We start from the raw sequence: 15,854 nt of genomic DNA, 5'->3' as shown, positions 1-15,854 counted from the left end.
GTGGGTAAAGGATCTAGCTTTGTCACTGCAGTAGCTTGGGTAGATCCTGTGGTGTGGGTTTGATCCCTAGCCTGGGAACTTCCATAGGCTACAAGAGTGCCCCCACCCAAAGGGAAATAAACAAAATTGTATATATCTCTTTCCCTCTCACATATTCCTTAGTCCATTCACCACAGTGGCTCTCAGGCAAAACCCAACATCCTCAATTTTATTGGATTATTTCACCAACTAGGAGATACAGTAAGATTAAGATCATTTTCATTTCTACTTTCATCTCAGTAGACATTCTTCAAACAAAACACTATCTTCAATCTTTCTCTTGGCAGAATATAAAACATTTGCTGACTGGCCCTTCTCTCCTTACCAAAATTTTGTTCAAATTATTGGTTTGAAGATAACACATTTTCCTGACGCTCTACTCTTCCCAACTGCTTTTTCTTCCTCCTTAATGGATCTTCCCTCTTCCTGATTACCAAGCACCTAACAGCAGCATGCCCTGTCAATTCTATCTTATATACCTCAAATATATACCTCGAATCTACCTACCTGTCCTCTTTCCATCTCCATTGCCATCACCCTAACCGATTCAATATTATCTCTAGCTTAGACCACGCTACAATTTCTCAACCAATCTCGCAGTTATAGCTTCTTTTTAATTCTACAGATTGATGTTACTGTTTTAGACTTTATCACTCCCCTGCTGAAAACAATTCAAAAACTCTCGGAGTTCCTGTCATGGTGCAGTGGTTAACGAATCTGACTAGGACCCATGAGGTTGCAGGTTTGATCCCTGGCCTTGCTCAGTGGGATAAGGATCTGGCATTGCTGTGAGCTGTGATGTAAGTCGAAGATGCGACTCGGATCCCGCATTGCTATGGCTCTGGCGTAGGTTGGCGACTATAGCTCCGATTAGACCCCTAGCCTGGGAACCTCCATATGCAGCGGGAGTGGTCCTAAAAACCCACAAAAAGACAAAAAACAAAACAAAACAAAACTTTCAACTGCACTTTAAAAATCCAAACTAATGATAGTAACCAAACCATAAGTAACACTCAACCAAGAATTACTGGATGAATGAATAAATATGAACAATCAAGACTTAGTCTTAAGCTCTGTTCTTTTCTCTATATACTCTAAGGAGATCCCCTCTTGCAGTTAAAGAGCATGTAATGATTCTCAAATAAGAATTTCTGGACCAAATTCTCATTCTATCTCTAGTTCCAGGTGTTCAATTTTAAGACCTTTACATTTACTTTTTCTCAAAGGCTAAGTGAAAAAAAGGCACAACATAGTTCGCTACCAATCATGCCAATAAAAGGAGTATTATATATGCATATATAAAACTGCATGCATATTTGTTTACATATATATAAAATCTCTAGAAAGACATTCAAGAAACTGGAAACATTGTTGGGAAACTATATGGACAGAGTTCAGGGTGGGAGAGTGATTTTTGACAATATGAATGTATTACTTATTCAAAATAAGGAACTTAAAAACAAACAAGTGGAGTTCCCCCTGTGGCACAGGAGAAATGAATCCAACTAGGAACCATGAGGTTGCGGGTTCGATCCCTGGCCTTGCTCAGTGGGTTAAGGATCCGGCGTTGCCGTGAGCTCTGGTGTGGCTTGCAGATGCGGCTCGGATCTGGTGCTGCTGTGGCTCTGGAGTAGGCGCACAGCTCTGATTAGACTCCTAGCCTGGGAACCTCCGTATGCCGCAGGCGTCCTTATACAAACTAAAAAACAAAGCAAAACAGCAAGTCTCTGAACTAATGATAAATGTAAACCTGCTTTCTTCTCAGCTTCCCAGTTTCTGGAGGGAACCATCATTTTCTTGGTCTCAAGACCCAAAAACACTAGTAGTGACCTTCTATTCTTTCTTTCCTATTTAATCCTTTACCAAATCTTCCAGGACTTTCTTGAAAATATATTGGAGTTTTTTCTGCTCCTTCTTTCCAATCTCATTTACTACAGTGGAACAGACTTTCATTTTCTTTTCTTTTTGGCTTTTTAGGGGCACACCTATGGCATACAGAGGTTCCCAGGCTAGGGGTCAAACTGGAGCTTCAGCCCCTGGCCTACACCACAGCCACAGCAATGCAGAATCTGACCCATGTCTGCGACCTACACCACAGCTCATGGCAACGCTAGATCCTTAACCCACTGAGCAAGGTCAGGGATCGAATCTGCATCCTCATGGATTCTAGTTGGGTTCCTTAGCTGCTAAGCCATGAAGGGAACCCCCAGACTCTCATTTTCTAGTATCTCAATTATTGCAAATGGTCTTGCTACCTAAAGCTGTTTCCCTCCCTATCCCCGGTTCATTATTCATGACATTGCCACACCTGCTCCCTAAACACAATATTCCTTTCATGTTAGGCTCCTACTCAAGAATCTATAATGGCTCCCCTTTATTTAACAAACCAATCTCTCGAATAAGAAACCTCTGCTGCAAATAGGCTTAATACCTTCTGCATCAGATATACTGTTTCCTTCCTTATCACAGTTCCTTCAGCAGGCACCACCAAGGAGAGTGAAATTTTTCCTCAATTATTCTGGCTCAAATAAATCTCTCCTTTCTCTAATTTTCTACTGGCCAAGTCTGTGGAATAAAATTGTTTTTCCATAGTATTTTGTGTTGGTATATAACTGCTGTATAATCTCTGTTTAAGAAACTTAACCATTTTATGCCTAATGCCTTATCTATGAAATGCTTTCCTTGGCTCTCTATGAGGACTGGGTTGAAGAACTTTATCAGCTAATTTATTATTATTCTATTTCACCTGTTATATCTTTTCTCTCAATAAAACCCAGGATGAGACCTTCCTTATACATACTTCCCAAAACCTATTAACTCACAATTTTATTAAATATAAAAGGTATACACCCTATAATTCTGTTTTTGATTTAGACAAGATCAAGTGGGATTGACTCTAAGTAACTTAAAATTTAGACACATGTATTCTATTTCCACTGCATCATCATTGTCTTCTCTTTCCAACATGTTTATTCAAATAAACATTTCACAAGTTTACTTGCTCTTTCAAGTTAGGTATATCTTCTTCCCATTAACTATTTCAATATTGTCCCCAGCAAGTAAGAAAGTGAAGTGAACCGAAGATTACCTATTGATATTGAGTTATTTGACATTCAACTCAACTTATTCTAACTTATTTTTTTTTTGGCCATGACTAGGGCATGCAAAAGTTTCCAGGCAAGGGATCAAACCTGCACCACAGCAGTGATCAGAGCCACAGTAGTGACAATGCCAAGTCCTTAACCCAGTAAGCTACCAGGCTAACTTATATTTAGCCCACAACTCCGCACTTTGCTTTCGGAAAACAAAACAAAAAGGGGCTTTTTGAGTTAACAATTCAGTACTTATTTAGCTCATTTTAGAATTGTAATGTTGAAAAAAGAATGTTAAAATATTCCTCTACGAATTTATTCAATGTATGTTAATGTAGCAAAATATCCTATAAATTATAAATGTATCATTAACTCACTGAAGTTTTTTTTTTTTTTTTTGGTTTTAGGGCCACCCCTGCGGCATATGGAGGTTCCCAGGCTAGGGGTCTAATTGGAGCTGTAGCCGCTGGCCTAAGCCACAGCCACTGCAACGCCAGATCCAAGCCAGATCCAAGCCGCCTCTGCGACCTACACCACAGCTCACAGCAATGCAGGATCCTTAACCCACTGAGCAATGCCAGGGACTGAAGGCTTTCTAGTTGAATACGTTTCCGCTTCGCCATGACGGGAACTCCTAAAGTTTTTTTTAATTAAAATTCAATATTGATCAATATACTTCATATAAATTTTGGAAATAATTCTCTAGACTAATTTACTGAATACTTAAATGACGATATTAAAAAAAATAATTCTAATGAAGACAGAAAAATATCAATATGTTTGGAAATCCCAATTTGTGTAACCTGGTAAAAAGGTGCACTTAGCAAGATTTTGGTGAAAATAAAAAAACCCCATTATCTTTACAAAGAAACTAAGTTTAACATAACTCCCATTTAGCTCTTCGATTTCTATAAGAAAAGTGCACTCAATTTAAACAAAAATAAAGAAAATAAATGACCCCTTTGAGAGTTCTTTTACTTTGTTATTTAGTAAAAGTACTTTGATTAGGAGAAAAATAATAAAAAAGTGGTACAGTAGAAAATTGACAGAACACTGTAAACCAGCTATAATGGGAAATAATAAAAATCATTATATGAAAAAATAAAAAGACCTAATGTTTAGATTATTTAAATGTTTATATTAAGTTATATTATTTAAATGATTACAAAAAACATTTTCTTAATGGCATAAAAAATTTTTTTAAATATTTTCTTCCTCCAGTACTTACATCTTCTAGCAGAGTAATATTATACATAAAATTATGTCCCAAAGTTTCTAAAAATAGTCACAGAACCACTGTGTAATTCTGGACTAACACTGGGGGACCACTATATACACAAACCTCCACCATAATGTGATATTTTTCAATTATAACAACAGCTAAAGTATCTTGTATACGATCGGCGAAGAATCCATAACATAACTGATTTGTAGGGACTCACACTTAAAAACACAGTTCCTGAGGTTTTTATATTCATGCGTGTAGAAGAAAAAAAAAAGATTACAAAATATTAGTATTTCTTTCCCCACAAAGCAGCAAACAAAAACAAAACAAATGTGGCAATCTGGTAAAAGTCAGTACAAAGACAGAGTAACCATCTGCCTGGCTGACTTCGAAATTAAATTTACTTAAATGTCTACCTTAAAATCTATGGTATAGGAAACATCTTCAAGTGTTCAATACAGAACAAATGTTTAATCTGATCCTCCAACAAAAAAGACACATTTTCTAAGCAGAGGAAAAAACTACTAACTGAATATTCACAATTTTAAAAATAATTTAAAGGACTAATAAAGAATGTACTGTATACATAAAACAACTGTTTAACAGTAAGGCTTTTACTAATAATTTACTTTGTAATAGACATAATTTCATTTCTCCAACTGTGAAGTATTTGCTTCTGGGCATTCAAATTTTCATTAACTCTGAAAATACTAAGCATTGACGATTGTAAATATAATTGTTAAATAATTTACCTTTTTCCTTCAAAAATCTCTGCATATTCACTTTACACACTGCACACACACCAAAAAACTGGCAATAATCCCAATGTCTGACAATAGGTATACATCATATATCATACAGTGTTTTTAAAAAAACCCAACTAGATCTACATTGTTAACACAAACAAATCTTCAAAATAATGTTGAGTGAAAAATGAAAGTTGCAGAGTACATATAAGAATATGAGATCATTGCATAAAGTTTAAAAACACATAAAAGACTACATATTATTTATGGATACATACATATGCAGAAAAGGTATAAAAGCACGTACAGAAATAATATACATCAACTTCAGAATAGTGGTTACCTATAGGGAGGATGGAGAATGGATAGAATGTACAAAGGGAGTTTTTAACTCTAGCCACAATATTCAACACTACAAATAGATCTGAAGCAAATATGGTATAATGTTAACACTGTTAAATTTGGTGGTGTTACACACTCATTATATCAGTCTCTGCACTCTTTAATTTTGAAATCTTTCATAATAAAAGTGAAAACATTCACAGAATAAAGGAACGGTTGAATCACTGCTGCCATTTCCAGATTAGATAAGGCACATTAAAACAAGTTTTCTTTTCCTAAATAAGACAATAAATATTAACAGAATACATTACATAATAGGCAATGTACACTTTCATAAAGTATCCATTATATTAAAAATATACAACAATTAAAGAACAGGATTTAAAGGTTTCTATTTCAAAAGCTTTACCTTTGCATAAGTCAAAGGATGTAATTTCACACTACAAACAGGTTTTCCTTGCTTTAAAGAGTACCCTTTGAATTTTCTTTTATGTCATTTCCTTTAAATGTGACTGAGAATAAAAGGCTTAGTGTACAGAGTATAGAAGATACCTGCCTAACTGCAGTTAAATAAGACTAACAAATACACTGTATTCTAATATAATCTAAATTGAATTTGGCTCAATTAAAAGATAGTAAATTACTGCCAGAACAAAAGCTTTCATTTTTCAGTGAAACTTTTTCATCTGCAAGGGAAATAACATGTGCCTATAATTTAGTTTACCAGACATGTTTTTTTCTGGTCAGGAAAGCTTTCCCATCTTTCTCAGATTAATATTTCCTTGATCAAGGATGAAGTCTTTCAAATTAAAGATAAACAACTACTTGCCTGTTGTTTCTGATATGCAGTGTTTGGGTTTATCTTTGATTCCAAGAGTAGTGATCCTGAAAGTTAAAAAGACAGTATTTATAAGGTTTAATTTATAAAACCCTGAATAAATCATGAGAATACTAAAAAACCTTTTTCTCCCTCCCAGCAAGACACCTTAAGTAATTAAATGTATTCCATTTTACATTTTTCTCTCAAGATCTGGGCTTCATATTTAATTTTGAATATATCACCCCATTCCCATATACCCTTAAAGGAAAAAAATTCATCTAACACCACCAATGTTCAGAAGAAGAATATACGGAGACTAGATTACTTATTAGAGTTTTATTGAAATAAAAATTTCAAGGTCTAAATGACCACCTGAAGCCAAATTCTTTTTAACAAAGTTATTTTATTGCATTTCCAGTTTAACAAATTAAACAAATTACAAAGGACCACAACAGGGATCTAAGTACTTAGTACACAAATTACAAAACTGCATTTCTTTTTCTCCTTAAGAACAAAAGGAAGAACACCTTATGTAAAAACAAATGTCCATGACTATTTAAAATAAAAAGGAAAGTGCGAGAGTACAAAATATGCCAAGAATAAACCAAAGATTGCTATTTTTCTTTTATCTGTACATATCAGTTGTTCAAATATAGGCGTTCAGATTACAATGAGAAAGGTGTTTTAATTAGGGCTCAACATTTTATAATTTAAGAATATTTTACAGATGACTCGTACAATAAATCAACGAATACAAGTTTACAATCTGCCTGGTGTCCTAACTTTTTAGGGTGTAAAGTATCCACTTTTTCACAGCACTCTCTACAAAGGTAGCCTGGAGGGATCCCAGACTGAAGATGTATGTGCTTGTGCGTGTATCTTGTCAACAGCCTGCAATAACCCCAGGAAAAGGTGCCTCTTGTTTTTCCCCAGCACCTGTCGACTGTGGCATCTGAAGCTCGTTAGTAAAACGAGTTTAAAAAAAAAAAAAAAACACGCAGAAAGTAAAGTTTCACTAAGCCTTTTGTACCAGGCATATAATGGATAAAAAAATAACGGGAGTCGGGGACGGTCAGCTCCCCCGAAGGAGATTCACTACCTAGTCTTCCATCTCTTCCTCCCTTCTCTCTCACACTTTCCCCTGCTCAAGAGGCGAGATTGGAGAAGAACCGGTCAAATGTTTAACAAGGATGGTAGGCGGGGGAACAGAGAATCGGCGTCTGACCGAGGGTAAATCCAGACAAAGTTGTTTCCTTCAACGCACTGAAGTGCACGCACAAAACCAATGCGCTGTCCTAAGTGGTTGTAGTAACAGTACCCGGCCCAGGGCCTAAACGCCAGGGCTGTGCCCAAACCGGAGGCATTGTCCCCTATCCTACGGTTCCAATAACCTTACCGTCGGACTCTGCCCGAACCAGCAGCGACATCCCCTTGAGCTCCTCCACATAAGTGGAGGAGACGTGCCCGGTGCCTCGGTCGTCCCATTGCCGGTCTTCGTTCAGGGTATAGACCTTCACTCGCCGCCTCGTATCCGACATGGTGGCTGCTGTCCCCACTACTCCAGCCGCCGCCTCCTCGTTCACCTAGTCCGCCTCTCTCACTCTTGAGAAACGGTAGCGGCGGTGGCGGCAGCGGCGGCGGCGGCGGCTCCGGAGAGGCCTGAGTTCACCATGGCTCCCAAGGTTCAGCCGCGGGAAAGGACAACACGAGCCACTGAGACCTTTCCGCCTGGAGTCCCGGTTACCTCTCACTTCACCCCCGCTCACACCCACCCTCCCCGCCCTTTGACCCCCAGAGCTCTCTAGCTCTCCCGCCGCAGCCACCGCCGCCGCCGCCGCCGCCGCCGCGGTAACTGCTACAGATCCGCCATCTTGTAACCCGATTCTCTCTGCCTTTCTCTTCCTCCTCCAGCAAGCTCGCACGGGCTGTCCTAGCAGGGGCTACGGCGGCCGACAAGTCCAACATGCATTGCCTCGGTTTCTGCATGCGCTCCCCGGACTGGCAGTACTCGGTTTTCTCGCGATGCAGGGTACTGGGCTGAGGTGGGAGGGTCCTAAGTGCGACTTTCTCCTCTCTCGACCCCGCCTACTGGCGCGATCTCGGCTGGGAGGGCGGTTCTCGCGAGCCTCCAGTCACGGCTGGTACCGCGAGACTCTTCTCTGTGCAGACCGCCAGAACCGAGTTGTGGATCCGGCTTCCGGCGGTTGCTGTCTGTGACAGGCGTGTGGAAGAGCCAAGCTCTGTGGAAAAAACAGAGCAAACCTGGGAGGTACGCATCCTTGGACAGGACTTACTCTGAGCCAAAGGGAAGGAAATGTGCTCGCACTCCTTAATGGAAGCTCACCCTGTCAGCCTGTAGGAGAAAAACAGTTAAAACCTCTTGTCTGTGAAGACTTTAGGAATTTAAAACGTCTAATGCGACCCCAAACCCACTGCAATTCGTAGTGGAGTCTGTTATAGTTAAGCATTTCCTCAGGAATTGTTCGTGTTTGTCCAGAAGATTGTAACATCGTACAAAGGTGTGACAGTTTCTTATTTCCTGCCCAGGCGTTTTGCCGTTATGCTTTTGGTGGCTGGCCATTGGAAAGCATACTTTCCGCTTCGTGAAAATATGGTGTTCTTCCCTAATTTGTAATCTCGGAAAATGAGTCTTCAGATAAGTTTAGGGAACTGGCGGGAACTACCTGCCTAACTTATCTAAGCATTGTTTTTGATATTTTTGAGTTTCTCTTCCTGGCATTTCTTGCATTCTCTCTCGGGAAGACTTCTGCACTGAGGAAGAAATTCTTTTGGCGTTTACATTAGTTGTCAAACAACAGATTAATTTTCAAACATTGCACGGTGGATACAGGTGAACTGGGCAGTCATTTATTTCAATCCTTGTTTTCTTGATAGACTCCTTTTATTCGTTTTTTTAAGGACAGTTCTTGCCGCTAGCTCTTTACAGCTCTTTAGTCTGAAAGGGGAAAATCAGGCGAAATGCACGTTTTCCTGCAGCGCATCTTGGGAGTTGTAGTCATCCTAATCCATGGTTTGTCGAAGCGTGCTTATGTTTTGACTAGATCTTGTGTGTACACCCTTCCGCATTGCACTGAAACGTGAGAATGTCTTAGAGCAGATGCCTGATAAAAAATAAATTCTCATTTCAAAATCTGGATACATAGGATTCGTATGGGATTTTTTTTTTTTTTTTTAGTCTAAAGAGGACCTAAGAGGAGTTCCCGTCGTGGGTCAGTGGTTAACGAATCCGACTAGGAACCGTGAGGTTGCGGGTTCAATCCCTGGCCTTGCTCAGTGGGTTAAGGATCTGGCGTTGCCAGCGTTGCCCTGAGCTGTGGTGTAGGTTGCAGACGCGGCTCGGATCCCGGCGTTGCTGTGGCTCTGGCGTAGGCAGGTGGCTACAGCTCCGATTAGACCCCTAGCCTGGGAACCTCCCATATGCTGCAGAAGCGACCCTAGAGATGGCAAAAAGACAAAAAAAAAAAAAAAAAAAAATAAAGAGGACCTAGAAAATATACTTGAATTAATACACGTAGCAATAGAGCCCGTTAATTGCTCTGATCGATGTGGACTAAATGTGTTTGGAGTCCAGAGGAAATAACATTTCTGTCTTGGGTCAGAGAAGGCTTCACAGATAAATTTTGGGTCTGATGTTAGAGGATTCCCTGAGTGTGAGTTTGGCTTGAAGGGTATTCAAAGCTGAGGGGGCTAGGTGAACAAAGTCATAATGTGTTACTGGCCTAAAAAATCTTGTATGTGTCATGTATTAAGTTAAAGGAATGAGAACTATACAGCAGCCACTTTGACTATACATGTTAAGAATTTAATATCCTACAAATAAGATCTAATACTGGAAAAAACTGAAATAAGTCATTTCTTGTATTGAATCATTTAGCAAGTATTTGATGAACATGTACTATGTGCTAGACAGTGAATAAATTGAAGAAGTTCCTATTCTCATGGAGCTTACATTCTAGAGCAGGAAGATAATAAACAGATGCCAGGGACTGATAAATATTATGACCAAAAACTAAGAGTAGCAAAAGGTTAGAGAGTGGGTTTGAGAGAGGTAATGGTGTTTATTGAGGAAGGTCTTGGAGGGGTGGCATGCAGCCATGGATTTCCCTCAGGGAAGAGAGAGCCAGGAAGCAGGAATGACACATATGAAAGCTTTGAGGCTGTAGCATGCTGCATGGGTGAGAGGGATAGCAGGGAAACCATTGTGATTGTAGTGGAGCGAGAAAGAGGGAAAATAGTGGGAAATAAGGTTGGGAGTGGGAGAGAGGCTGTTTTAAAGCTCCTTGAATTTTACTTTGAATGAGTTACACATACACTAAAGAGTTCTGAAATGAGTAACATGATCTTTCTGAACAGTGTTTCAAAGCATCCCTCCCATCCTCCATGCCTTTAATATCTCTTTTCTCTAAATATCTGAAAGGAAGGAACAGTTTAACCCTTAGGACTCATCTCTGGCCCTTGCTGGATCCTCGGGCATATGCTCTTGTTTTTTCTTCCACTAGGTCACAGGGATTCCCTCTTTCTTCTACTGTAACAGGCCCATCTCTAACATTTCTAAGGTCCGGGACAAGCCTGCAAATGGAAAACCATATACTGTACTTCTAAAGATTTAAGATTTACTTATTTATTTATTTATTTTGTATTTTTAGGGCTGCACCCATGGCATATGGAGGTTCCCAGGCTAGGGGTCTAATTGGAGCTACAGCTGCTGGCCTGTGCCACAGCCACAGCAGTGCCAGATCCTGAACTGTGTCTGTGACCTGCACCACAGCTCACGGCAAAGCTGGATCCTCAACCCACTGAGTGAGGCCAGGGGTCCAACCTGCAACTTCATGGTTCCTAGTTGGATTTGTTTCTGCTGCACCATGATGGGAACTCCTAAAAATTTAAGTTTTCAATCAAGCTATTACCTTTTTCCTACCTTCAGTATACTTGAAGAAATATATTTTCATAATAGCCTGGAAGCCATATTCAAATCTAGAATTCCTTTTTTTTTTCCTTTTTTGGGCCGCAACCGCGGCATATGTAAGTTCCCAGGGGCTAGGGGTCGAATTGGAGCCGCAGCTGCTGGCCTACACCACAGCTACAGCAACGCCAGATCCGAGCCTCATCTGCGACCTATACTGCAATTTATGGCAACACTGGATCCTTAACCCACTGAGCGGGGCCAGGGATCTCATGGATACTAGTTGGGTTTGTTACCGCTGAAGCATAACAGGAACTTCCAAATCTAGAATTGTTGAACTCCTCAGAGTTCCAGAGTCTCCCTTTGGCTCCTGAAGTCCTTAGCCTGCCTTCTTTTTTCACACCTCACCTCTGTCCTGCACTTTGATAGCCCTTAACATGCACACATAGGATACCCCAGCCTTCTGTCCAAGCCCTGTGTACGTCTGCACTTCTTAAATGTAGTCGCTCCTTGGCCATTCCTCAGCAGGACAGAATTTAGAAATTATGTATGTGGTTAATTTCCCATGTTTAACCTTAACCAAGGTATTGTATCATGTTTTTACGGCTTTTTAACTTTTTTTCTCAAATCCACTTGAAATTTTTTGAGTATATGCAGTAGGATATCAATTTAAAAATTTCCCCTTCAAATGGAGAACCACCTGTCAACATCATTTAACAGATGATGAAGATTATTATTAGAACAAATAAATGAAATGCTATTTAAGTCATATTCTTTATTATATTTACAGACACACACATACTTGTATATCTAGATTGGAGTCTTAATCCACCTCTCTTTTCCCAAGTTTTATTTGATAAACTCTAGTATGACAGTTAATTGCTATAGTTTTATAGTTTGTTTTGATTTTTTATTGGTGTGGTGGCCATATAAATGCACCACTCAGATCTCCTTAAGGAGAACCTACTCTGGGAAATAGTTGACTGATAGACAGCTGCCACCCCTTTGGCTTCATCATTATGTTTGTGCTAAAGCTACAGATGGCTCCAACTGCTCCTGTCCGGTGGCTGAACACAGGATGAGTACAAACTTGTCCTTTCCTGTCCAAAGTAGAACTCCTCTAATGGGCACTTTTGGCTTGGGGAACTTAGCCAGAATGAGACTTTCTTGGAATTATACTACTCTGAAGCTCTTACTACCATTTCCTTCCCTTTTTCCTTTCACAGAAAGCGGACTTGCAGTACTGTCTGCAGGCTTTCCCAGTTGCTGGGCTCACCTGTATTATCCTTCACAGACATTTTCCCGAGTCACTGTTTTGTATGTCTGATCTCTTTTTGGCATCTGCTTCTCTGGGCACCAGAACTGACATAGGTGATACAGGGAGTAGTGCCAGAAATCAGGCAGTAAGATGTAGTTTGGGGAATTGTTTACTCAGTCCCTGGAATGAAGGTGGCCATTTGACTACTGTTTTCACCAGTAATGACCTAGGAAAATATCCTAGAAGGGAGGAATGCTGTTGCCTGTTCACTGATTCAGGATTTGAAAGATATCAAACAAGCAGAGCAGAGCTGGCCAATTAAGTTGTACCACTGCCTTGCACAGGGATAATTAGTTGAGGGCACTTAACACATAGTTAAAAACTAAGTTTGGGAGCCAGGAGTCCTCTTTGGGCTTCAGGAGGCCCTTATTTCTTGCAGTGGAAAAACAAGGGATTTGACACTTAAAGAGCTCTAAAGATATCTGAGTGCTCAGCCTAGGGAGGTCTGCAATGCAACCAGGGCCCTGGTTGGGAAAGTCTGAAACTTTGAAACCTGATGGCTGTCTGAGGATTTGTCTCTGTAGGTACCCCTGGATCCTCAAGGCTTGCATAAGTAGTTTATAACTCCTAGAAAGAGGTAAAATTTTGTCTCCCTTGCAGAAAGAGGGCAACTCTTCCAGAGTTGCTCACATGCTTCTCCTAGCTGATAGGCCGCAGTAACTAGGGTTAAGTCTAGTCGTACTATGCCTGGAGACTGCTGGATCTGATAAGGGAGGAAAGAGTTCTCCTGGTGTAACACACCAAGAGAACTGAAATAATAAGCTAGCATGTACTAGGAACAGAGGAATACACTTGGGATTGGATTTTGAGGGTACTTGATCAAGAGGGCTGGAAGTTAGCACTGGATAATAAGATTTCATTGACTTTGGGACAGAAGATTTAATCTTGGTCAGGACCCCAGGAGATGGGGCAAACTCACTGTTGGCACAGCTTTTTAAAGCCTGGAAAAAGTGAGAGAAGTGGACATGAGCTCATACCACAGCAGCATTTGACTGCTATTTATTTTGGTAAGCCTATGTGGCCACTGCTCGCTTATTAGTCTAATTATTTTATTATTATTTTTTTAAAATTACTCAAATGAATTTATCACATCTGTAGTTGTATAATGATCATTCACAGGATTTCCATCTCATAACCCAAGCTCATCCCCCTACCCCCCAAACTGTCTCCAGAGACCATAAGTTTTTCAGTGTCTGTGAGTCAGCATCTGTTCTGCAAAAAAGTTCAGTCTGTCCTTTTTTCAGATTCCACATGTCAGTGAAAGCATTTGATGTTGGTGTCTCATTGTATGGCTGACTTTACTTAGCATGATAATTTCTAGGTCCATCCATGTTGCAAAAAATGCTGGAATTTCATTCATTTTAATGGCTGAGTAATATTCCATTGTGTATATGTACCACATCTTTTTTTTTTTTTTTTGGTCTTTTTGTCTTTTCTTGGGCCACTCTTGCGGCATATGGGAGGTTCCCAGGCTAGGGGTCTAATTGGAGCTGTAGCCGCCAGCCTACGCCAAAGCCACAGCAACGCGGATCTGAGCCGCGTTTGCGACCTACACCACAGCTCACAGCAACGCCAGATCCTTAACCCACTGAGCAAGGGCAGGGACTGAACCCGTAACCTCATGGTTCCTAGTCGGATTCGTTAACCACTGCGCCACGACGGGAACTCCCTTTTTTATTTTTTATTTTTTATTTATTTATTTATTTATTTATTTATTTATTTATTTATTTATTTATTTATTTATTTTTTGTACCACATCTTCTTGATCCACTCCTCTGTCAATGGACATTTAGGTTGTTTCCATGTCTTGGCTATTGCAAATAGTGCTGCAATGAACATAGAGTTGTGGGCTCTCTTACTTCTGGTGTCTGCCCCCCTTGTGGCTGAAGTGGGTATGGGGGCTTGCTGTAGGCTTCCTGATGCGAGGGACTGATGCCTGCCCACTGGTAGGTGAAGCTGATTCTAATCCCTCTGGTGGGTGGGGCTTAGTCTCTGGATGGGATTAGAGGCAGCTGTGTGCCTGAGGGGTCTTTAGATAGCCTGTTTACTGAGGGGCGGGGCTGTGATCCCACCTGGATTGTTGTTTGCACTGGGGCTTCTCAGCACTGACTGACCAGATTTTCCCAAAATGGTCACTTCCAGAGAAAGGCATGCTGCTGAATATTCCCAAGAGCTTTGCTTTCAATGTCCGTCCCTCATAACAAGCCACATTCACCCCTGTTGTCCCAGGATGTCCTCCAAGAACTGTAGTCAGGTTTGACCCAGATTCCTATGGAGATTTTGCTTTGCTCTGGGACCCAGTGCATGTGAAAGTCTGTGTGCGCCTTTTAAGAATGGTGTCTCCATTTCCCCCAGTCCTGTGGAGCTCCTGCGCACAAGCCCCACTGGCCTTCAATGCCAGATGCTCCAGGGGCTCTTTCTCCCGGTGCCAGATGCCCACACGTGAGAGTTTGATGTGGGGCTCAGAACTCTCACTCCTGTAGGTGAGTCTCTGTGAACCAGTTAGTTTCCAGTCGGTGGGGCTTCCCGCCGGGGAGGTATGGGGTTGTTTATATCTCGAAATCGCCCCATCTATCTCTTGATGTGGCCTCCTCTTTTTCTTCTGGAGTAGGATATCTTTTTTAAGGTTTCCGGTCCATTTGGGTGAAGATTGCTCAGTCTTTAGTAGTGAATTTTGTTGTTTTTAGGAGAGAAGTTAAGCTCCATTCCTTCTATTCCACCATCTTAATCCCATCTTGTAAGTGTCATATTTATTTCGCATTTGTCTACCTCTCCTGCTAGAGTCTATTTTATAACAGTTTAAAGTCGTTTTTTTTTTTAAATGGTCATCTGCAAATGTTTTTGTTCTTCTCCTCCTTCTTTTAAGCCTATCATGGTTATTAGGACCTCAGAACACTAATGAGAATGAGTCGTTATTCTTGTTTTGTTCCTGACTTTAATGTCAGTATCTTCAGTGTTGCTTTTACATGTTCTTAATTTCTAGTATATAATAACTTGTCCTTACCAAGTTAAGGACATTTTAATAGTCTAAATTCTTTAGGAAATGTACATTGAATTCTATAAATTGCCTCTTTTGCATCTAGTTATCACAGGGTTTTTCTCTATAATTCATTACTGATATTAGATGCCTACCTATCCTTGCATTCCTACAGAACTACTTGGTTTTCATAACTATTGCCAATATTTTATTAAGATAACTTATCTGGGAATTCCCATTGTGGCTCAGTGAGTTAGAAACCCAGCTAGTATCCATGAGGATGCAGGTTCGATCCCTGGCCTTGCTTAGTGGGTTAAGGATTTGGTGTTGCTCCAAGCTGCAGCATATGTCGTAGATGTAGCTCAGATCTG

The 15,854-nt window shown here is 40.5% G+C and overlaps 1 protein-coding gene and 1 long non-coding RNA gene across 7 annotated transcripts in view; one reads left to right on the top strand and one right to left on the bottom strand.

The window, feature by feature from the left end:
- The window catches only part of PPP4R3B (protein phosphatase 4 regulatory subunit 3B), a 58,523-nt gene extending 50,214 nt beyond the window's left edge, over window positions 1-8,309 (bottom strand). The window contains exons 1-3 of one of the 2 annotated variants that reach the window (XM_047782045.1): window positions 8,114-8,309; window positions 7,661-7,899; window positions 6,274-6,329 (exon numbers count right to left, since the gene is read on the bottom strand). In XM_047782045.1, coding sequence (XP_047638001.1) covers window positions 6,274-6,329; window positions 7,661-7,802 — 198 coding nt within the window. In that variant the 5' untranslated portion in view covers window positions 7,803-7,899; window positions 8,114-8,309. Of the gene's footprint in view, window positions 1-6,273; window positions 6,330-7,660; window positions 8,033-8,113 lie in introns of those variants that run through there. The other variant, XM_047782044.1, reaches the window with a different exon arrangement.
- A 41-nt stretch (window positions 8,310-8,350) lies between these two features.
- The window catches only part of LOC125128055 (uncharacterized), a 54,473-nt gene continuing 46,969 nt past the window's right edge, over window positions 8,351-15,854 (top strand). For 3 of the 5 annotated variants that reach the window (XR_007135127.1, XR_007135129.1, XR_007135128.1), the window contains exon 1: window positions 8,351-8,533. This is a non-coding gene — a long non-coding RNA (uncharacterized LOC125128055). The remainder of the gene's footprint in view (window positions 8,534-15,854) is intronic. The other 2 variants (XR_007135126.1, XR_007135125.1) reach the window with 2 other exon arrangements.

The sequence above is a fragment of the Phacochoerus africanus genome, chromosome 5 (assembly GCF_016906955.1).
Source record: "Phacochoerus africanus isolate WHEZ1 chromosome 5, ROS_Pafr_v1, whole genome shotgun sequence".
In the NCBI taxonomy this organism is placed as follows: domain Eukaryota; kingdom Metazoa; phylum Chordata; class Mammalia; order Artiodactyla; family Suidae; genus Phacochoerus; species Phacochoerus africanus.
This window is presented reverse-complemented; position numbering and strand designations above follow the sequence as displayed.